The sequence below is a fragment of the Mirounga leonina genome, unplaced genomic scaffold, assembly GCF_011800145.1.
Source record: "Mirounga leonina isolate KUSES-001 unplaced genomic scaffold, KU_Mleo_1.0 Mir_56, whole genome shotgun sequence".
Classification (NCBI taxonomy): Eukaryota; Metazoa; Chordata; class Mammalia; order Carnivora; family Phocidae; genus Mirounga; species Mirounga leonina.
In genome coordinates, this window is record NW_023270819.1 from 298,434 (window position 1) to 321,923 (window position 23,490).

At 38.5% G+C, this 23,490-nt stretch overlaps 1 protein-coding gene across 1 annotated transcript in view; it reads right to left on the minus strand.

The window, feature by feature from the left end:
• LOC118002003 (mitochondrial dimethyladenosine transferase 1) overlaps positions 1-14,229 on the minus strand; it is a 67,230-nt gene extending 53,001 nt beyond the window's left edge. Inside the window, exons 1-2 of the mRNA XM_034992219.1 lie at positions 14,036-14,229; positions 10,984-11,135 (exon numbers count right to left, since the gene is read on the minus strand). Coding sequence (XP_034848110.1) covers positions 10,984-11,135; positions 14,036-14,168 — 285 coding nt within the window. The 5' untranslated portion in view covers positions 14,169-14,229. The remainder of the gene's footprint in view (positions 1-10,983; positions 11,136-14,035) is intronic.
• Between the last annotated feature and the right edge of the window lie 9,261 nt (positions 14,230-23,490).

The window sequence follows — 23,490 nt, forward strand, 5'->3', positions numbered from 1 at the left end:
TAGAGAACTAGTCATTGCAGAGGGGAGCTGGGTGGGGGAAGAGGTGAAACAGATAAAGAGAATTAAGAGTACATTATCTTGATGAGCACTGGGAAATGTATAGAATTGCTGATTATACTGTCCACCTGAAACTAATACAAAACTATGTTAATTGTAGTTCAATAAAAAACTTGTGAAAAGAAAAAAAAAAGAACTTATAGATAGAATCCTTCCTACAATATCACACAATTCTCTTCCTTAAGTTGAGAACAGTGAACCCAGTTTCACCCTTTTCTTGATGACCAGGGTCACTGTTGCCTGTAGAGTAACGGCTTCAATGGTTATGATCCCTTACTACTGAGCAATTTTTTTTTTTTTTTTAGTTTTTATGTTTGCTTTTTATAGCTTTTCTGCCACAGTAATCACTGTTACTTCTTGCTGTTGTCAGTGGGTCTGCCTCTAGCATTGATCTCTGTACTTTTAATTTCTAATGGACTAGGAAATCATTTTGGCTGTAGGCCACCTTTTACTTATTTGCTGAGTTTTGATTAACTACAGCTGTAGCTATATCAAGTAAGTCATGGGTGAAGTATGTAATCATGTCACAGCAGAAAGTCAGGCAATCTTTTCTTTTGTAAAATTTGCTAGAGATGAAAGAATTTACAAGTTTTATTATCTCTGTTGAAAAACAGTTCCTTTTGTCAGGATGACTAAATTATTTATATATCCATTTATAAGATGACAGAGAAGGGGCATCACTATAATAGCAACCATTTACTGAATACTGGCAATATGCCAGGCTCTTTACCTGCCAATCTCTTTACATAAATTTCCATCTATCCTCGCAAGGATCACAAATGATAGCTATTATTCCCATGCTGCAGATGAGAAAGCTGAAGCTAAAAGTGGTTCAATTGCAAGCTCAAGATCACAAAACTAGTATGTGCTGTTTCTGAGATCTGACACCAATCCTGTGAGCTTTCTATCCTGCCTGTCAAGTAGAAATAATCAGTTTACCTATTATAAAACCCAGAGGTGATACTAACAATAATCATGACTTACTGTCTCCACAATTCCATGAAATAAGCACATAATAATTAAGAAGAATCCTAGAGCTTCTTACTCTAAGATGGAGTATAAAAGACCAGGTAGTCTCTTCTGGTTTAAACAGATAAAAATGGACAAAATAGATGAACAACAGTTTTCAGATGCTGGACAGCAGGAAATGCAGGAAAACCTGCAGATCCATGAAGCTCAAGGAGCCCCACACAAAAGAAACATGAAGAAAAGGACAGCAAGGTGCACTCATCATGAAATTGCTCAAAACGAGTGATAGAGAGTGAATCTTAAAAGAAGCCAGAGAAAAAAGGCAGAGGGGCAAAGATAAGAATGACAACAGATTTCTTGTCAGAAACAATGAAATGAGAAGACAGCGGAGCAATATTTTTCGACTACTGAAAGAAAATAAACTGCCAGTATGTTTTTCAAACACAAAGGCAAAATAAAACACTTTTTTAGACATACAAACACTGAAAGTTCTGTCATCGACAGATCCACAGTTACAAAAAATGCTAAAGAAAGTATTTCAGGTAGGAAGAAAATAATAATAAGTGGAAATATGGATGAGGGAGCACTCAAAATAGGAACCATATGGGGGGCATCTGGGTGGCTCAGTTGGTTGAGCGTCCAACTGTTGATTTCAGCTCAGGTCTTGATCTCAGGGTCGTGAGTTCAAGCCTGGGGTTGGGCTCCATGCTGGGCATGGAATCTACTTAATACAAAAAAAAATGGTAACCAAATGGGTAAATACGTAACATTGTTTCTTATTATAGTTGACCCTTTAACAACAGGGTTTGACAGCACTGGTCAGTCCACTTATATGCAGATTTCTTACAGTACTGTAAATATATTCTCTCTTCCTTATGTTTTTTTTTTTTTTTTTGAAGATTTTGAGAGAGAGAGCGTGTGTGCACACAGGGGGAGGATCAGAGGGAGAGGGACAAGCAGACTCCATGCTGAGATCAGGACCGGAGCTGAAACCAAGAGTCAGATGCCTAACTGACTGAACCATCCAGGTGCCCTTCTTATGATTTTCTTAATAACATTTCCTTTCTCTAGCTTACTTTATTATAAGAATACAGCACATAACACAAGTAACATACAAAGTATGCATTAATTGATTGGTTATTGGTAAGGCTTCTAGTTAACAGTAGACTTTAGTAGTTAAGTTTCTGGGGAGTCCAAAGTTATACATGGATTTTCAAGTATGTGGGAGTTAGCACCCCTAACCACCACACTGTTCAAAAGTCAACTGTATTGAAATCTTTAATATAGAATTGACTTTTAAAACAAAAATAACATTGTCTTGTGAACTTTACAACGTATGGAGAAGTACAATGTATGACAACAGTACAAAGGCCTGCAAGGAGAAATACAAATACACTATTGTAAGATTTGTATGATATATATAAAGTGGTATTTTATTACTTGAAGGTAAATTGGGATATGTTAAAGATGTACAACCATATACCATCAATAAATTACTAAAATAGTAAAACAGAGTTATAGATAAAAATTGCAGCAGGCTGAATACTAGCCCCACAAAGATGTCCACATCCTAATCCCTGTGACTATATTACCTTACATGGTAAAAAGGACATTGCAGATGTGATTAAATTAAAGATCACAAGATGGGGAGATTATCCTAGATTATCTGGGTGGACCCAACATAATCAATCACACAGACCTTAATAAGAGTGAGGCAGAAGGATTAAAGTCAATAGTAGATATAGAAGCAAGAGGTTCAGGGACTAATAAATGCAGGTGGCCTCCAGAAGCTGAAAAAGGCAATAGAGCCCTACTGACCTTCATTTTAGACGTCTCATCCCCAGAACTATAAAAGAATAAATTTGTGTCATTTTAAGCTATTGCATTTGTGGTAATTTTTTACAGCAACAATAGAAAACTAATACAGAAGGCAGAGATGATCAGATTGATGAGAAAAAAGCAAGACCCAGTTATATGCTGCCTACAAGAAATCCACTTTAAATATAAAGACACAAATAAAAAGGATGAAAAACTTTATCACTCTAACATTAATCAAAAGAAAGCTGGAATGGCTATACTATCAAGGTAGATTTTAGAGGAAAGAATATCACCAGGGATCATGGAGATCATTTCATAAGGACAGAGGAACCAATTTATCACAAAGACATAACCGTCCTAAATGTTTATGCAACTAACAACAGTGCTTCAAAATAGATGAAAGAAAAACGGATAGAACTGCAAGGAGACAGACAAGCCCGCAGTTAGAACTGGAGATTTCAATACCCTTCTCTTAATAGAACAAGTAGGAACTCACAAAGAAGACTTGAATAACCCCAACTTGACCTAACTGAAATTTCTGTAGCATCCAACAACAGAAGAATGCGTATCCTTTTCACCAAAATGCATATCCTTACAGGGGAATACATTTTTTTTTTTTTTAAGATTGTATTTATTTATTTGACAGAGAGAGACACAGCCAGAGAGGGAACACAAGCAGAGGGAGTGGGAGAGGGAGAGGCAGGCTTCCTGCAGAGCGGGGAGCCAGATGTGGGGCTTGAACCCAGACCCGGGGATCATGACCTGAGCTGAAAGCAGATGCTTAACGACTGAGCCACCCAGGCACCCCAGGGGGGAATACATTCTTTTCAGCACAATGCATATTCTTTTCAAATGCATAAGGAACACTTACCAAGACAAACCATATGTATACCATAAAACTATAAATTAAAATTACTCAAGTCATGCAAAGTATGTTCTCTGATCACAATGGAATGAAAAACTAATAACAGAAAGATATCTGAAAAACACCAAAATTTACAAGCTAAATGATACACATCTAAGTAACCCAACAAGTCAAATAAGAAATAAAAAGGGAAATTGGAGTTGAAGGTTTATATGGGAATTCTGAACTTCTTTCAGAAGTCTTTAGGTCTAATATCTCAAAAAAATTTAAAGTTAAAAATTAGTAAATTTCATTCATTGTGAATGAATGAAAATGAAAACACAACCTATCAAAATTTGTGGGATTCTGCTCAGGTTGTACTGAGAGGGATATTTATAGCACTAAACACCTATAAGAAAATAAGAAAGGACTTCAAAGAAACAACCTCAGCTTCCACCTTAAAAAACTATAGAAAGAACAAAGTAAACCTCAAGGAAACAGAATAACATAAAGATTTCAGAGCAGAAATCAATGAAATAGAAAACGGAACCCAAGACAGAAAGATCAATGAGATCAAGAGCTTTTTTTGTTGTTCTTTTTTGAGAAGATCAATAAAGTTCACCAATATGCAGCCAGACTGATCAGAAAAAAAGAGACACACACAATTTACCAATATCAGGAATGAGAGAGAGGATATAACCGAAGATTCTACAGATGGTTGGTTTACCATTAGAAAAAAAATAATTCACCATATTAACTAAAAAAAAAAAAAAAAGCCATATGATTATCTCAATAAACTCAGAAAAAGTATTTCTGCAAACTCAACATCCATTATTTAAAACAAAAACAAAAACCAAACAAAGCACCACGACCTCTCAGCAAATTAGGAACAGATCCGAAAAAGGAGATCCAGGAAAAACTTACAACTAACATCATACTCAATGGTAAAAGTCTGAATGCTTTCCCCCTGAGATCAGGGATAGGCAAGGAGGTCTACTCCTAGTTTTCTGCTCAACATTATACTGGAGATTCTAGCCAAGACAAGAAGAAACCGAGGCAAAGATAGTGAAATGGAGAAGGTAAAAACGGTCTTTATTGCAGATGAAATGATAACACATGCAGACAATCTTAAGAAATCTACAAAATAGCCACAAAGAAGTGAGCACAGCAAGGTTGCAGGACACAAAGTCCACGTCAAAACAGATGGTATTTCTACACAGGAGCAACAAACAAATGGAAATCAAAACTAAAAACCAAGTACAATGGCATCAAAAAATAGGACATAGTTAGGGGTAAATTTGACAAAAGATGTGCAAGACTTGTATACTTAGAACTACGAAACACTGTTGAGAGAAACTGAAGAAAACCTAAATAAACAGGGAGACATACCATGTTTACAAATCAGAAGCTTATGCCATTAAGATGCCAGTTCTCCTTACAGTGATCTATAGTTTTAGTCCAATCCTTTTTTTTTTTTTTTTAAAGATTTTTATTCATTTATTTGAGAGAGAGAGAATGAGAGACAGAGAGCATGAGAAGGAGGAAGGTCAGAGGGAGAAGCAGACTCCCCGCCGAGCAGGGAGCCCGATGCGGGACTCGATCCCGGGACTCCAGGACCATGACCTGAGCCGAAAGCAGTCGCCCAACCAACTGAGCCACCCAGGCGCCCAGTTTTAGTCCAATCCTAATCAAAGTCCCAGAAGGCTTTAAGGAAAAAAAAAAAAAAAGGAAATTGATGATGTAATTTTAAAACTATATGGAAATGTAAAGGACTTACAGAATAGGCCAAAACAATTTTGGAAAGAAAGGTAAGGTCAGAAGACTTAAATTACCGGCTGTCAAGTCTTACTATAAAGCTATAGTAATCAATACAGGTTGGTCTCAGTGAAAAAAACAGACTTATATCAACAGAAGAGAACTGGAAGTCCAGAAACAGACCACCATTTATAAGACCAGTTGATTTTTGACAATAGGAGCAAGGCAATTCAATGAGGAAAAGATAACATTTTCAACAAATGATGGAAAAAAAATGAACCTCTACTCCTTCCTCACACTACACACAAAAGGTAACTCAAAATTTATCATAAACCTACATGAAAAACTTGAAACTACAAAACATCTAGAAGAAAACATGGAAATTCTTAGTTCTTGTTTTAACAATTATTTTTTTAACATAAGATGCAAAAAGCATCACATTCAAAAGGAAAAATTGATAAACTGTACTTCATTAAAACTAAGTTTACTCTTTCAAAGACACTGTTAAATGTCAAAAATGAAAAGGTAAATCCCGTTTGAGTAGAAAGTACTACAAAACATGTATCTGACAAAATATATAAAGATTTCCTACAATACAGCAATACGAAGACAAAACAAGAAATGCTCGCACAATTTTCCAAAGAAGATATACACATGGCAAATAAACACATGAAAATATGTCCAGGGGCACCTGGGCGGCTCAGTGGGTTAAGCGGCTGACTTTTGCTTTTAGCTCAGGTCATGATCTCAGGGTCCTGGGATCAAGCCCCACAATGGGCTCTGCACTCAGTGGGTTGTGTGCTTGAGGATTTTCTCTTTCCTTCTCCCTCTGGCCCCCCTCGCACTCTCTTTCTAAACATAAATAAATCTTAAGAAAATATGTCCAGTATTTCTGATCAGGAAAATGCAAATAAAAACCACATTAAGATACTACTATATGCTCATTTGAATGGTTACCATTTAAAAGATTAACCATACCAAGTGTGAGAAGCGTGTGAAGTTAAGGGAACTCTCATGCATAGCTGGACGGAATGTTAAATGCTACAGCCACTTTATAAAAGTTTGGTAGTTTCATAAAAAGTTTAACATACACCTACCATAACACACAGACACTCCACATCTAATTCTTTTCTCAAGAGAAATAAAAGTATATATTCACACAAAGACTTGCATGTGAATGTTAATGATATAGCTCTATACATAATTGCCAAAAAATGAAAACAACCCAAAGTCCATCAACTAGTGAATGGATTTATAAGCTTGGCATACCCATACAATGGAATACTAATCAGCAATAAAAAAAAAATCAAACTATTGATAAACACCCCAACATGGATGATTCTCAAAATACTTATGCTCAGTAAAAGACATAAGACAAAAAAGAGCATATACTGTACGATTCCATTTATATAAAATTCTAAAAAAAATGGGAAATAGCCTATAGTGACAAAACAGAACAATGGTTGTCTGAAGATAGGGAAGGGGAGGAGGGAGGGATGGATTGTAAAGGAAAATGAGGAATCTTGAAGGTGATGGATGTTCATTATCTCGATTGTGGTGATGGTTTCAGGAGATTTTATTTGTCAAAATTCGGTAATCTGTGTACTTTTAACATGTGCAGTTTACTGCACATCAATAATACTCAATAAAGCTGTAAAACAAAGTACTTAGTGCAGTAAGCCCTCCATAAATACGATTGTTTTAAAGATTTTATATATTAATAACAAACAGGAAAAAAAATGAAGAACCCAGATTATTTACTTCAAGGAGAATGTATTACTTACATTGTTCTCTCCAGTTCAGAAATGGGCGGAAGAACAAAACCTCAGAACCCTGAGGTACCAAAAAATCTCACTCCCCTCCAAAGCACAGAGAATCCACCCAGCCATAAAAATGTAACAACAATAAGCAACTAAAAAATAATAAAAAAAAACAAACCTAAAAATGCACAATCACAAGAGAATGCTACAACATTAAGAGAAAGAAACCCTAGTTGTCCAATGCTAACTTGAGGAGTTGGGAGAAAGCTCCAACGTTTCCACAGCACTGGGGATTTATATTCTAGTGTTCCAAAGGAATAATTTTACAGTTCTCCTATACCTCTTTCCAGATAAGCAGTCTCCTGATTAATCCTTAATTAACAGATGCCCAAGGCAGAGGGACAATAATTATTTACATCGAAAATTATATTGAGTGCTTAACTAAGTATGAGGCATTAATTTAATCCTCATTACAATCCTATGAGCAAACTGAGGCACAGAGGACATAGTTACCTGCCCGGAGACATAACCAGTAAATGACAGAGGCCAGAGTCAAAACCAGACAATCTGACACTTAAGTCTGTGTTCTTTACCACAAAACTATCCTATTATGTGTTCACATACTAGAAGAGACATGTTTTTTTACTTTACAACATGCTGATGATGAAGCCTGTATGTTAGCACTATGTTCTTTCCCCTAAAACCCTAAGATGCCTCACGAGGATATCATAAGAATTGGATTAGGATACAAATGACGTAGTTTCAGCTAGAAGACATTTTATAAATTATTACAATTTCTTTAAAAAGTAATTCTATTAGCTCAGAAACCACTAAGATGGAATCCTTAAAATAGATCACTCCTTTTGCCTTTATTAAGTTTTATGATTAATTTAGTACCTCTAAATGAAAGTGGTTTTACATATTGAAACATTCTTTATAGGAAAAAGAAATCTATTTGATTTTTAGTACCCAACATTTCTTTTTAAGGCAAATTCCTTTCCTGCAATATAGGACACTAAGAATTAATTTTGCTTCTACAGAAACAGATAAGACAAATACACATTTCTTACAGAACAATTTACCTGGAAATAAATCTTTATATTTAGAAAAAAGAGCACAAAACTTTTTAATAATCAATGCTGCACAATTATTCATTTTCACTATTAAATGACATATTTAGTTGGTTAATTAGATACATATACATTAGTCAACGTTTTATTTTCCCATAGAAGACATTATTGAACACCTGCTACATGCCAGCCACAGTTACATGTGGTAGACAGAACAGAGAACGAAACACACAAAAATCTCCATGACCTTGGCACTGACATTCCAGAGGGGTAAGACAGACAACAAGTAAGAAAATATAGTGTATCAGATGATCAATCTAATGAGACAAATAAAACAAGGCAGGGGTTAGGAGTGCAGGGTCTTGGTGGGGCAGCTGAAAAGAGAAGCGTGTAGTTGCCTTTTAAATAGTCTGTCTTCAAAGAGCTTAGATGAGATCAGGAAAAGAGAAAATGTAAATTCAGGTGGGGATGAACAGAAATTTGATTCACCTCCTTGCCTCATGAGAAAGAATTATGTATAACAGATGGTAAGATTGAGGGTTAGGAAGTCTCTTCAAGTGCAAAAAAGTCAGATGAGTATTCCCCATGTCCAGAAAGGGCTAGATGAAAAAACCTAAAGGGAATTACATAGTGTTACTCAGCTTCTTTTCATTACCTCATGATCTCACCAAAAATAAGATATTCCCACTTTCACCTCTAAGTGAGATACAGTTCTTCAAAGAAGAAAGTAGTTCAAAGCAAAAATCACTATTAAAATTCCACATCAAGGAATATGTACCATATGAGAATCCCAAAATAGTTATAAATCTGAAACTAATTCTGTCAATAGAGTGGTAAAATTAGATAAAACTAAATATTATATAATTTTTTTAAAGCATAAAACAAAATGTAGCCCAATAAGAAGAAAGAAATCACTAGGTTTCTTTAAAAAAAAAAAAAAAAAAAATCAGTTGCATGCATACAAAGCCCTAGATTTTCAAACAAATTTCCTCAAACTGTTCTGGTAGAAATGAAACCTTTTTCAATTATTGCACATACAAGCATTAGACTGTACTAATTTTAAACCAATTTGTCTCTTGTGTGAAAGTAATAATGCAGATAACTTTTATTATTCTGTTGGACTCACAAAATAAATTGCTATTCATCTAAGCCAAAGGCTAAGGGCTCTTCTAAAGTTTTAGAATTACAGAGGAATCAAACAAAGGCCCTTTAGTCATTAAGTGCCCCCCTGTGAAGAATTGCCTTTACAAAATCCCTGACATAATGGGTTTCACTGTTTGCCACCATTTAAAAAATATAAATCCCTCCTTATTTTAAATCCACATCAGCCTCCCTCATTTCCCACCTATTAGTATTAGTTCTTTTTTTAGAAATCAAAATAAGCTATCCTCTTCACTGCCACCTTTTCAGAGACAGCTATGAATCCCCTCATCCAAGGCTCCTCTTCTCCAACTGAAACATGCCCAGTTCCCTCAAATATTTCTCATATAACAATGGCACCTACTGTTTTAAAGATGCATGTATCACTTCATTCAAACCTCATCTTAAATCTATGTGTACAGTGGTACAACTTCATTTCTTCACTTAAGTTCTTACCAAACGCTTAAGCTTAACAATTAATCTCTTTATTTTTTTTTTAAAGATTTTATTTATTTATTTGAGAGAGAGAATGAGACAGAGAGAGAGAGCATGAGAGGGGGGAGGATCAGAGGGAGAAGCAGACTCCCTGCTGAGCAGGGAGCCCGATGCGGGACTCGATCCAGGGACTCCAGGATCATGACCTGAGCCGAAGGCAGTCGCTTAACCAACTGAGCCACCCAGGCGCCCCAACAATTAATCTCTTTAAAAAGCATATGTTTTCTCCATTTTTTGCTTGTAGAAATGATTTTCTGAATCTAAATGAAGTTCTCATAAATCATGCCAGTAACTAAGTCATTATTGGCATTATTTACTTATTTTTGAAGGAATGGGCCAGAACATGCATGGCTATTAAAAAAAAGATCACACAAAGCAACAAGTTTGTCTAGCATTGACGCATAACGCAGGTTTATTCAGGTAGCGGTCAACAGACCATGCTGGGATGCTTGCTAGAAATGCAATTCCTGGGGCACCTGGTTGGCTCAGATGGTTAAGCGTCTGCCTTCAGCTCGGGTCATGATCCTAGGCTCCTCGGATCAAGCCCCGCGTCAGGCTCCTGGCTCAGCAGGGGAGCCTGCTTCTCCCTCTCCCTCTTTCTCTACCTCTGTGTCTCAAATGAATAAATAAAATCTTAAAAAAAAAAAAAAGAAACGCAACTCCTAGGGGCACCTGGGTGGCTCAGTCGTTAAGCATCTGCCTTCAGCTCAGGTCATGATCCCAGGGTCCTGGGATCAAGCCCCGCATGGGGCTCCCTGCTCAGTGAGCCTGCTTCTCCCTCTCTCCCTCTGCCTGCTGCTCTCGCTGCTTGTGCTCTCTCTGTCAAATACATAAATAAAAATCTTAAAAAACAAACAAAACAAAAACAACAAAAACTCAAAAAGTTAAAAAAAAAAAAATGCAATTCCTAGACCTCTCCAAACTATGGAATCAGAATCTCTGGAAAGGGGTTCGGAGATCTGCAGTTTGAAGAGCAACCTATATAATCCTTGGGATATCCTGAGGTTTAAGAATCATGGCCTGAAGATTTAAATCGTTTTTTTGCCTCCTAAAGAAGACATTTTAAGTATCTTACCTGTAATCCAGGAATAAATCGACTATCCTTTTCAACCACCAAAAGTTCAGCAACATTGGCATTGAGAATGGATCTTGTGATTCCCCCTGGCCCAGGGCCCACTTCATAAACATAAGCATTTGTCAGATTCCCAGCTTTCCTTACGATTTTATCTAGAAAAAAGAATGTTTTAATTGTCTTGATAAATTTCAATGTACAAAATTTAACAATAATCTCCATAAATTCTTATCAACCATTACTCAACTAATCCTTTACACCATATTTGTCTGATTATTTAACTCTTAACCTAAACCAATATATAGTGGCCGTTCCCTATTCTACCACAACAGTTTATCTGTATCGTCAGTCCCTTAACAAAAATAGGATTATCATGACAAACTTCCTAACTTAAATATAGTTAATACTGTATTTTCTATCTGTTCCTCCACCAAACCAATTATATAGTTAATACTGTATTTTCTATCTGTTCCTCCACCAAACCAATCAATCAATTCCTAAGAACTGACCAGGTGAGCATGCACCATCTCTCTATAGTTGCCAAATACTGAATATTTGAGTAAGTAAAACTAGTTTTACATTCAGAATTTCCAATGCTGCTAGTTTGAAATCCCAAAGCAAAATAGTGCTGGTAGTTTCATTTTTACCTACAGACATCTAGTTGGTCAATAAGGCCACAGCAACAAGTTCTTACCTACTTGTTCCTTCCTACTCTACTCATAGGACTAGCAGAAATTTAGATTCTTGGTAATTTTTAGGAAAAAGTTAAACTTACCAGTGGAGGTGTTTAAAGCTTTGCAAATATGCAAATTGATATGGAAAAGTTAGTATTTTAAATTAATCAACCTCTAAGTTAACAGAGCTTAAGAAATCATGAAAAAGATTATTGAGGATTCATTGCAACCAATTATCACTTCTGGAAAAACATAATGGGCTGGTCTTACTGACTGAGATACTAAAATCCAAGTAACTGGGCTTCCTGCGATAGTGGAAATTTAGCCACTGAAAACATACCAGCACTTCTTTGCCGTGTTCAGAGATGTATACTACCATTTTTGTAGGCTTAAAGGCAAAAATAATTGTCTTTTTTTTTTTTAAGATTTATTTTAGAGAAAGAGTGAGGGGGAGGGGCAGAGGGAGAAGGAATCTCAAGCAGACTCCCCGCTGAGCGTGGAGCCCCATGCTGGGCTCAATCTCACCACCCCAAGATCATGACCTGAGCAGAAATCAAGAGTGGGACACTAAACCGACTGAGCCACCCTAAAATAGTTTTGTCTTTTAACTGGTGCTGGGAGGGAATTAGTAATATGCTCACCAACCATTTGTTTTAGGTGCTTTACATGCTTTCTCACTTGCATCTCACAATTCTTCCAATCCTTCCAACACATTAAGAACTACTATCCCAATTTAACTTCTCTGAACTTTTCAATTTCCTTGTCTATTGTTTGATTTGTGCAAGGTCATACAGAAAGCAAATGGAGGAGAAGGGACTCCAGCTCAGGTGTAAATTCTAAAGCAATCCTTCCTCCACTCCAGAACAATGCCTTTTAGAAGGAATAGAATTGATACCTTAAGCACAGGCATTATGAATTTAATATTCTCATTTTCCTAAATGGAGAGCTAGTATAGTTGAGAGGTCAGGGGCTCTGCCCTCAAACTTTTCAGGCACATTCAAATACAAATGAGTATCAAAAAGGCACTGTCAATTCAGGAAGCATCTGCTCCCACCTGAGCTTCTCACCTCAGACAAATACTTTAATCTCCCTTCCCTTGGGTTCCCGAATTTACTCCTGAGAGTGAATAAAGGCGCACACATGATACTATAAATGAAGGATTTTTTTCTACATTAAAAATATAAAGACCTGTATTTTCCGTCTTAAGAATGGTGCTTTATACCTGCAAAATGTGACTAACGACTTGCAGACAAGGCTGATTCTAGTCACTACCAGAACTAAAGAATTTTAGAGGTGGGTAACCCTTTAAAGTTCTTGCAGTAGGGGCTTTCCTCCAATTAACAAGTGAGAAACTGAAGCTTAGTTAAGCTATTTTACCCAAAATCATATTTCTACCAGCAGAATAAAGACTCCACAGCCAAGAAATAAAACATGTTATTCATGGTTTGTGGACTATACTTCATTTAACTGAAAATGAACTTTTTGGGTATGATTTACTGATCTTTTCAGCTTCTCATGAGGGGCCAAAGTGGAATTAAATATGAAAACCTCAAATACAGTAAATACTCCAACAGTAAATTAGTGGACATACTTACAATACATGTTATTCTTGCAACCTCACCTTTTAGAAGAAAGTATCACCAAGAAATGGGGGCAGCGGTTAAGCGAATGCGTGTGTCTGTCAGAACTCATCAAACTGTGCTCTTTTAACTGGTTCATTTTATTGCACGTAAATTTTGCCTCATAAAAGTGACTTAAAATAAAGGGTGGAAATGTAAACTTACTAAAAATGTAAGCTCCCTGACGACAGGCCTGGCCTTGTTCACTCCCGAACTGCATCTCCAGTACCAGCACATAGTAGCTTGTCTGATACGTATTTACTGAATATTTGCGCCTCGAGGGTTTTGGATTCAACAAGTAAACGTTTAAATAACGTAATCCCACGAGTGATTCTTTCTCGACGTGTTATTGAAAAACTCCCCGCACTAATTTAAATTCTGGTAGCTTTAAATTGCATGGAAAACAAAACTAGTCACACATGCAGTACGCTTTCAGTGCTAACACACCGAGATTCGAATTTCCACAACCGCCTTTCATGATGCGCGACCCCCGCCTCCCCTAGTGTCTGCTCGACGTCTACATAACCTGCCTTCCCTCGCCCGCAGCAAACGCCCGCGAGCACGCCATTCTGCGGGCGAACAACTCATTCCACGCGTCTCCGGGGCGGTGCTCCGGGTTCTTTCAGCACAAAGCGGTAGAAGGACCTGACCTGTGGCCCGCTGCACACTGCCTGACACCAGACACCCGCCCACAGGGTCCGCGCGAACCCCCGGCCCACGTCCCCGGAGATGAGGGGGAGCACTGAGAAGACAGCCAGCCACCTGTCAGCTTCAAGTCCAGGAGAAAATTCTGGGATAGCTGCTTCGCTGCTTGCAGCCTGAATAACTTAATGATTTCTCGAATCGTGGGCAACGGCGGGAGACGAAAAGCGCTCAGCGTCCCAGAAGCAGCCATAACGCCCCGCGGAACCGTCCGAGCCTCACCGCGGACTTTTAGCGCTGCTCTTAAATCATCCACGGAAGGAAAGGGGGGCGGGAGCGGGGAGCATTAAGGCCCACCTCCGAGCCGACCTTATTGGTCGGATATACCTCGCCGGAAGCGCAGTGGACAGACAGGAAATCTGGGCGCACCCAGAGCGCATGCGCTGCGTCTCCCTAGGCGCAGTGCAGGCTGGGTACGCGCTGCTTTTCGCCCTTCAGGGTGTGGAGGCGCGGGGAGGGCGGGGTTCTCCTGGGTGGGCGGTGGCCAGAGCGGCCCCGGGGGCGGGGCGAGGCGGGGCCTGGACAGGAACGCGGAGGGGCGGAGCAGAGGACCGAGGAGCCTAGCAACACCCTTGGGTGCATTCTCGCGGCGGATAGACGTGCCTAATACCTCTCTGGATAATTGTGGGAAAGCTAATGATAGAGGCAACGCTATTGGTTGCTAACGATTTTCTCTTATGGTAGATGTTTTTAGAACGTTAGCATTGTAGGTGCCGGATGGCAGGTTTCCAACTTCTTTCTTCCTTAGTTTTTCACCTGTAAAATGGACATATCTATCTTAAAATCGCAAGAACTAAATGAGAGAAGTCGTCTGGTGTGCAGATTCAGAACATAGTGCAATGCATGGCATACGTTAAGCCCGTAACGTTCATTTCCCTTCCTTTTCATCCTTACCTTTCCAGTTACTGCAAAAAGAGACTGCAATAATTGGGGCATGGAGGGGCAATAAGGTGGCCGTTACTACCGTAATGATCTAGTGGATGAACGCGGCCAGAGGGGTTAAAAGAAAGGAGCACAGTTTTGCAGTGAGAAGGCCAGAAGTAGAATCCAATTCTTCTGCTCCCCCTCTAAACGTATCCAGTCAACGAGAAAAACCGCCTTGTTTAGAGTTCAGGAAGTGTTTTCGCGTATATCGAATTTTTTTTAAAACAGTTTTATGATATAAATATTCCTAGTCTCAGGTTAGAGCGGAGGAAACAAAAACTTAGGAGAGGTGATATAAATTAATTGATATTCACAAAGCGAGAAAATTGTAGAACCCAGATCCAGTCTAAATTTCTGGACATGTATGGTAGCTGCTCTTTCTAGTCACCTGCCTTTGCAGTGAGTATTATTTGCCACTTCTTGTTTGCCTTCCCAAAGTTTTCTTATTGCCCCTCCATGCCCCAATTATTGCAGTCTCTTTTTGCAGTAACTGGAAAGGTAAGGATGAAAAGGAAGGGAAATGAACATGATAATACTAATAATAGCTAACGTTCATTGAGCCGTTTCCCTAAGTACCAGGCTTCACAGTTGAGTGCTTTACAGCTGTTATCTCATTAACTGTTACAAAGATAAAGGCTTAGAGAGGTTCCGCAATTTGTCCTAGACTGCATAGCTAGTAAGTAGTGGAATCAGGATTTCAATCCACAAGTCTATGTCCAGAGCCTGCTTTTTAAGCAGTACAGTCAATGTTGAGAGGTCATTTGACTTGCCTAGGATGGTTACCTCTAAGTACAAAGACTCAAATCTGAATTCTGTCTATTATAACAGAGAAAGAACAAAGCAAAGAAAGATCGAAATCTCTGCTATATAGGAGAATTTAGCTTTTCTGACCCTGTTCTTTTTGCAAATTGCTGCCTTGATCACAAGTGAATCATAACATTTTTTATTTCTCAGAGTAGTAAGTTTAAAATAAAGCTAATGGAAAACCAAGTAGCTGTGGATATGATATGAGTGAAATCAAATGAATGAAATTTTCATTGGAATCTTAGTGGAAAACCCAACCACCTTCTGTTATAGCTATATTAAAAGGAACTGTGAGATAATCTGACAAAGCTCCAAGCTTTAGAAAATTGGAAAGTGACTCTCAAAGAGGTAAGGTGATTTGCCCAAGGTGGCGTCGAAGTGTAGTTTGAAAGCCTAAACTCTTGATTCAGAGTCCTTATATTCCACAGCATACTATAGCTGGGAAAGGCATTCATTCACAGTTATATTAATTATTTCATTTACTCCTCATAGTGTTCTTATGTGAACGAGATTGTTATTGTTATTTTACGGTGAAGGAGGTAATTTGACTTACCCAGGATCGCATAGCAAAGTACAGAAAGAAGATTTAACTAAAGTTTTTTTTTTTTTTCTGAGTTCTGATCTCATGGGCCACAGCCCTCAAGTTAAATTATTTTTAAGTTAACTAATGTATGTTAATTTTATGATCTTATTTACATAAATGGAATATGAATCTGAGTATAAGCTTAAGTTTACAGTTTTCCTATGGCTATTTAACTAAAACAATCAGTAAATATATGCAAAGCTACAAAATCAATATAAATGATGCAAGGTGTTAAATCACTGCTTTTAATGCAGACTGGCAGGATTTTGTTTTCTTAGAGTTCAGCTTACTAAAGTTACAGTGTGCCATGTAATGATTTTCTCATCAGTTTTTTGGATCCAAATTACCACCAAATCTGCTCAGAATTTTTGCCATTGTACCCTGCCTTTCCCTTGGAGGAACATGGAAGCTGCCTATTAAAGTCTGCTTGTATCTGTTTTCATTAACTTGGAAACAAATGAAGTTAAATTACTTGGTGCTAGTGCTATCCTGAATATATATGTTGCGTGGCAGTTATAAGGAGGATATTCAGATGATTTAGAATGTGCTTACGTGAACTTTTTTAAAGATTAGCGCCAACAATCATCAGGTTGCCTGGGTGGCTCAGTCAGTTAAGTATCCAAGTCTTGGGTTTTGGCTCAGGTCCTGATCTCAGATTCCTGAGATGGAGCCCAGCGTGGGGCTCCGTGCTCAGTGAGGGGTCTCTCTCCCTCTCCCCCTGCCCCTCCAGCTCATATGCTTTCTCTCTCTCTCTCTCAAATAAATAAATTAAAAAAAAAAGATATAGCACCAAGATAAAAAAAAAACAAAATTAAAAGGTGTAAAGACACATTTACATGGAGAATTTGTGGATTCCTGAGAATTTATCCTTAATCTGAATAGGAGAATTACTGTCTTATACCATGCTACATCAATAACCAACATTTGTGAAGTTACAACCTATTACTTACAAAGTTTCCCAAGTTACTTCACTTAATTCTCATTTCAACTCTCTGATGTAGGTTTACAAAGGTATCAGGTAAGCCCTGTTATGGTGCTGGTAAGTGTGCAGCTGAATCTTAAATTCTGATCTTCTGAGTCCTACTCTGTTCTTTTACCTCTGGCATATGTTAAATAATTGTTGAGCTGAATTTTTAAAATTCCATTTTAGAAGAATCTTCCAAGTTTCTAATAGTTCTTGAGATCTAATTTTTATCATCATAAATACTGATCCTCACTCCTTTAATTTTCAGAAAATTATGCATAACTCCCTGCAAAGCCTATGAAATCAGCAGGGGGTATTTTAGTAGTGTATTTCATATATTAATGCAAACAGTTTGATCCCTTAAAAGAGAAGTATGCAGTTTCATCAGTTTTGAAGCTTTGAAGTATCTGCTTCATCTAGATACAGATTTTAACATGCTAAAATATTATAATTAATACAGAAATTACTAGCCCCACCTATCAGTGAAGATGAAGAACTACAAATGATTCATACTGCACTGTAATACAAAATTCTAATTTTCATAGATGGTTATATAGCAAAATTACTTATTATTTTAGTATTTATTTTAATGAAAATACATATGTGACTTTATTTGGCAAAGTGATTTAGTGTCTATTTATAGAAAAAGTGCTAATTCCAAAAGGTTGTCATTTTACAGTTCCCTGACATAGACTTGAAAGCCACAAAGAGCAATATCTTTCTGCCGTGTGGGAATTTTCAGAGGAAATTAAATGTGGCTTGGAATTGCCAAATTGAACTTTATAAATGACTCTTATGGTATGTAAAGTGCCCTTTTCTGATAGTATTTCGTAATTTCACATAATCTGACTCAATATGACTCAATACTCTTGAGAAATATTAACAGCTGCATTTTGCACATATTTAGTTTTTTTTTTTTTTTTAATGGCTGTTTGAATCTAGTGACCTACCTAGAGGGAAGAAGGAAATACATGATAATTCTGAACAGACAGACCAAATGGTTACTTTCTGGGGATAGAAGCAGGTTAACTTGTGGCAACAGAGGCTAATCGCCTGAGGGAAACATGTAACAGTTACACTATTTTAAAAAATACAGTGTTTATCACTATTCCAGGCAGTATCTGAAAGCCTGGGGATTATCCACAAAGATCTGTGAATTATTGTCAAGTATCCTAATGAGGTGATGAGGACAGACAACTCTGTTCGACTCAAGATGACTCAGAATGCTGTGGGTAGGTTTTTTTTTTTTTTTCTTTTTTTCCTGCACAATAAAGCAAAACCTTATTGTGAAAGAAGAAAAAAAAACCAGCACACGCTAAAGGCATTGTAAAAATAATTACCCTCGTTTATATTGCTAGTTTTTTAGTCTAAACCTCAACATTTACCTGGAAAAAAAGCTTAACAATAAATAAAACTATGAATATGAACACATTTGCTTTTAAGTCTTTTGTATGCATTTAAAAATTGATGCAGGAACAAACTGCTCTGTGAATGGAGAGGCTCTGGGTTCAACCAGTTGTGGGCTTCCCTGGACATCTTGGTGACAGCTCCATCCCTCCCCAGCCAAAGGACTATGGGTGGACTACTAAATAAGGCCACACCTCGTCCTTCTTTCTCTGTTCTAGGTCCCCTCTCCTTGACCCTCACTACCTCAAGCCTCAGAGACCAGAGTATAGGCCGAGGCCACAGGAGAAAGGCAGTGCCCCCGTGCACACACCTGGCCCATGATCTGCCTTTTTCTGTACAAGTTAGTGAGTTGGAATTCATTCACAGCCATTGGCTACCTATTCCTCCAATGGAGAAGGGGTAGGTGAAAACAAAAGAAGGAAGGATGGGGGAGGCTTGCTCACCCTTGAGGGGGAGAGCCAGAGCAGGGTGTTGGTATGCTCTCATGTCCGTTTTGGCCCACCTAGAGCCTGGTGCCTTCAGACTGCTATTGGACTTACCATATTCCTCTACCCTGCTAGCCTTCCCCTCCCCTCAATCATACCGAGTTAATACTTCCCTCACTATTCTCTACACTTCCAATTCAAACTATCATTCCCAGACTGAGTTTCAGCTATTGGGTTAAATGACCTAGAACAAGCATTCTTATTCTTTTCCGGTGATAATGACGTTTCTCCAGTTTGGGAACGAGGACCAAGCAGACGTCCTGGTCGGAAGGCTAAGTTGGCAGCCTCCCCCTTTCACCCAAGATGAGGGTCTGGATGGGCAATTCCTGCTTCAGATATCAAAGTGGATGCTCAGGAGGAAGGGGGAGGCAAAACTATTGTTAATCCTCCCACTTGAGCCTCTGGAAGAAGAGGAAGCCACGCGGCATAGGGTGAGAAGAAAGGAGAATGTGTGGCTCCTAACAGTCATCATAGCTTACATGTGTCTCCTGCCTTAAATAGATTAATCATACACCATTTGAGCCAACTCCTCTTCAGCTCCTGCCCCCATTTCCAGCCCCTCTTCACAGCCAAACTTCTCTAAAGAGTCAGGTATACCTGCTCTTCTGACTTCCTCATTTCCTGTCCACACCATCCTTGTTTCTAAAGTGACTGTTCTCAAGAGTCCCGAGGATCCCCATGTTCCCAAATCCAAAGGACACTTACCTATTCTCGCCTTACTTAATGTATAACAACAATAGCTAGATTTAGCAATTCTTATTACATAGCCTTCCAAATTCTAGGTACCTTTGCCCATATTAACTTTTTAAACATATTGTCCTCTTTTACTAATGAGGCACCTGGAGCACAGAGAAGTTGAGTGTCCAAGTTCACCCAGCTCTTCACTGAGAGAGCCTGGACAATATGACTGCAACATAGACACACTTCAGCTTTGTGTTATGTGGACTCTCGCGATGGCTGGCAGTTAACCTCTCTTTGGAGTACTCTGTTCTCTCAACTTCTACCACAGCCTGTGTTTTTCTCTTTCTCATATGCTGACTTCTCTTCTACCCAAACTCTCAAGTATATGATTTCTCAGGGCTCAGTGCAAGCTCTTTTTTCTCTCTCTCCTGCTTCTTCCTAGATGATCTCAGTAATTTTCGTGGATTTAATGCCATTTCTATACTGATGCTTCTCAAATATATTTCCAGCTCCAATCCTACATCTATAACTGCCTGCTCTATGTGCTACTGGGAGGTCTTGGATATCTCAAACATGATACGTTCTAATAGAATGCTTGCTTTTCTCCATGAAACATTGTCTCTCCATCAACTTTGCCATACAGTAATTCTAGAAACCTCAGTCTATCTCTCCCTCCCCTCAACACCATATCCCACCACCATCATTGACACCTGACAACAGATCTCACACCTGACTTCCACTCTCCATTTGTGATGTCAACATTTTTCACATGCATTCCTGCAACAGCCTCCATCTTCTTGCTCTACAATCTATTTCTATTCAGCAGCAAAATGATCTTAAAAATGTAAATTGGATCACTCAGTCATCTGCATTCAAGCCTTCAGGGGCCGCCAATTGCATTTAAGATAAAAATCCAATTGCTCGCTATGGCCTTAAAGAGCCTAATCAGGCCCCTGCCTATCTCCAATCTCTTTCCAATAAACTACAGCCATGCTGGTCTTCTTTGTTCCTCAGGTTCTTTATTCATGCCAGGTTCTTGCTTCCTCTCTTTTCCTGCATGTGTAGCTTTCTCTGCCTGGAATGATCACCTTCTGCTTTTTGGTTGCCTTCTCTTTTTCCATGTCTTACCATGGAGGCTACCTTCTCAGAACTTTGCTTGTTAAATTCTAACAGGAAAGAAAGCTAATTTGACCTTTGATTACTTTTCCATCAAGTTTGCTTTTACATCGCTTCCTTCAATGCTTTTCTCTTCTTTTTTGGGGGGGTAGGATAGTCTTAATAATTGTCATATCAACACATTTCCTCCAAAGGTTCCATTTTGGTAGAACTGACTCAAAGCAAGCAACTGCTCCCTTTTCTCTCTATGTGTTTGTTAATCCACCTACCAACAAGTCAGTGTCTAACAATCAGAAAGGATGGCAGAGGTCTTGGAACTCAAGCAGAATCCTGGAGGCTCCCCTCAGTCCAAGCACAATTCTTTGTTTGCTGGACAGTGAGGAATTCTAGGGAGTTTCATGGGAGAATCCAATGTGGCTCCAGTACAAAGCGGGAGTACTTAGGGAGCCTGGGAACATCTATTAAGATAGAATACAGCAGGTGTGGCTGTATCCTATTGTAATATTTTAACAAGTATGGTGTGCTTGGGGTAAATATCATTCAATCCTTGTTCTACGCAAGGGATGACCTCCTCTGTGACTCTGTCTTAGTCCTTGTTTGTCTCCTTTGGTACAACTACACTTTATTTTAGTTATTATTTTTGTTGGTTACTTTTTTTTTTGCTGTCTGCCCTACTAAAGTGTGGGACCCATGACAACAGGGCAATATCTATTTGTTCACTAATATCAACTGATTATTCACCTAGCATACAGCTTGAAACATAGTCAACTATTTAATAAATATTTGCTAAATAAATGAATGAAAATGACTCCCTCTGATTAGAGTAGACTCTATTTTCTATAGGAATGTGAAACTCCAAAAATTCAAGTTGTTCTCAAACCTTAAAAGTCTGGATAGACTTTTTGTAGAATGCCTGGCATTTTTTCCCAAGAGCACATATAATGAAATGACCATATCAACCTTTCCAACAGTCTCTCTTTCTCCAGGCTTTCCTTTCTAAACCATATCTGCTCATGCCCTGTCTTTAGCTTAAAATTTTTCCTGGTGCCTTTTCCCTACTTGGAGGAAAAAATTCAAACCTCTACTGTCCCATTCTAGGTCCAAAACAGTGTGGGCCCAAACTCCTTTCTTTCTTTTTTTTTTTTTTTTAAAGATTTTATTCATTTATTTGAGAGAGAATGAGATAGAGAGAGCATGAGAGGGGGGAGGGTCAGAGGGAGAAGCAGACTCCCCGCTGAGCAGGGAGCCCGATGCGGGACTCGATCCCGGGACTCCAGGATCATGACCTGAGCCGAAGGCAGTCGCTTAACCAACTGAGCCACCCAGGCGCCCCCCAAACTCCTTTCTAGGGCTACTTCTGTTATGTCCTGTTTCTTCCCCTGCAGTGTATCCTGAAACTTGCTGCCCCACAAGAATGCCCCTGCCACTTTATTTATTTCCTCTTCTGGGTGAAATCCTGTTCATCTTTCTGGACCCAACACAGTGTGACCACTTCGGAGAACCTTCTTTATATTGACTACCTTCATGGCACTTCCTGCTTTGGTCCTGATCCTTCTCGCTTTGAATTTCTACAGCACTGCATTTATAAAGCCAACAGAGAACATATTGTATCTCACTATAACATGTATCATAATATACTGCATTATAATAATACAATGTAGAGTCTCCTTTGTTAAGAGTCTCAGTTCTTCAATGGGAACAATGTCTTTCATTTTTCTTTGTGTATTTTGCATTAGCACCGTACAACAGGCACTCAAGATATGTTTCTTGATCAGCCCCTACTGTAGAGATTTTTTTTCTGATTTTAGACATATAAACTGTTCAGCAAGGTGTACTGAATAGAACAGCAGGGTCGCTGAAGTCAGGCAAATTTGAGTCAGAATCCAGGTTCCAATCTGCTTCTACTTATGTGATCTTGGACAAGGTGCTTAAGCTTTCTGAAACTCAGTTTCTGTGGTAGACAAAATAACAACTCCTAAAGATTTCCACATTCTAATTTCCAGAACCCGTGAATATGTTAGGTTATATAGCAAAGGGGAATTAAAGTTGCAGGTGAAATTTAAGTTGCCAACCATCTGGTTTTAAGATAGATTATCCTGGATTATCTGGGTGAGCCCAATGTAATCACGAGGGTCCCTAAAATTGGGGGACAGAATTGCAAGAGAGATACAAAGAAATGGCAGCATGAAAAGGACATGGTCCAATGTTGCTGACTTTGAAGATGGAAGAAGAAGGTGAAGAGCTGAGAGGATAAAACCTTCAAGGTGTGGGTCTCTAGAAAATGGGAGCCTCTAGAAGATGGAACGACCAGGAAATGAATCCTCCCATAGAGACTCCAGAAAATAACACAGACCTGCCAACATCTTGATTTTAGCCCAGTGAGACCCACTTCACATTCTGAAGTATGGGATTGTAAGATAAATGTATGCTGTTTATGGTAGCCAGCAAGTTTGTGGTAATTTGTTACAGCAGCCATAGGAAACTAACGTAGTTTCTTTAACTGTAATGTGAGTATAGTAATAGATAACATATTGCAAAAATTTTGTAATAT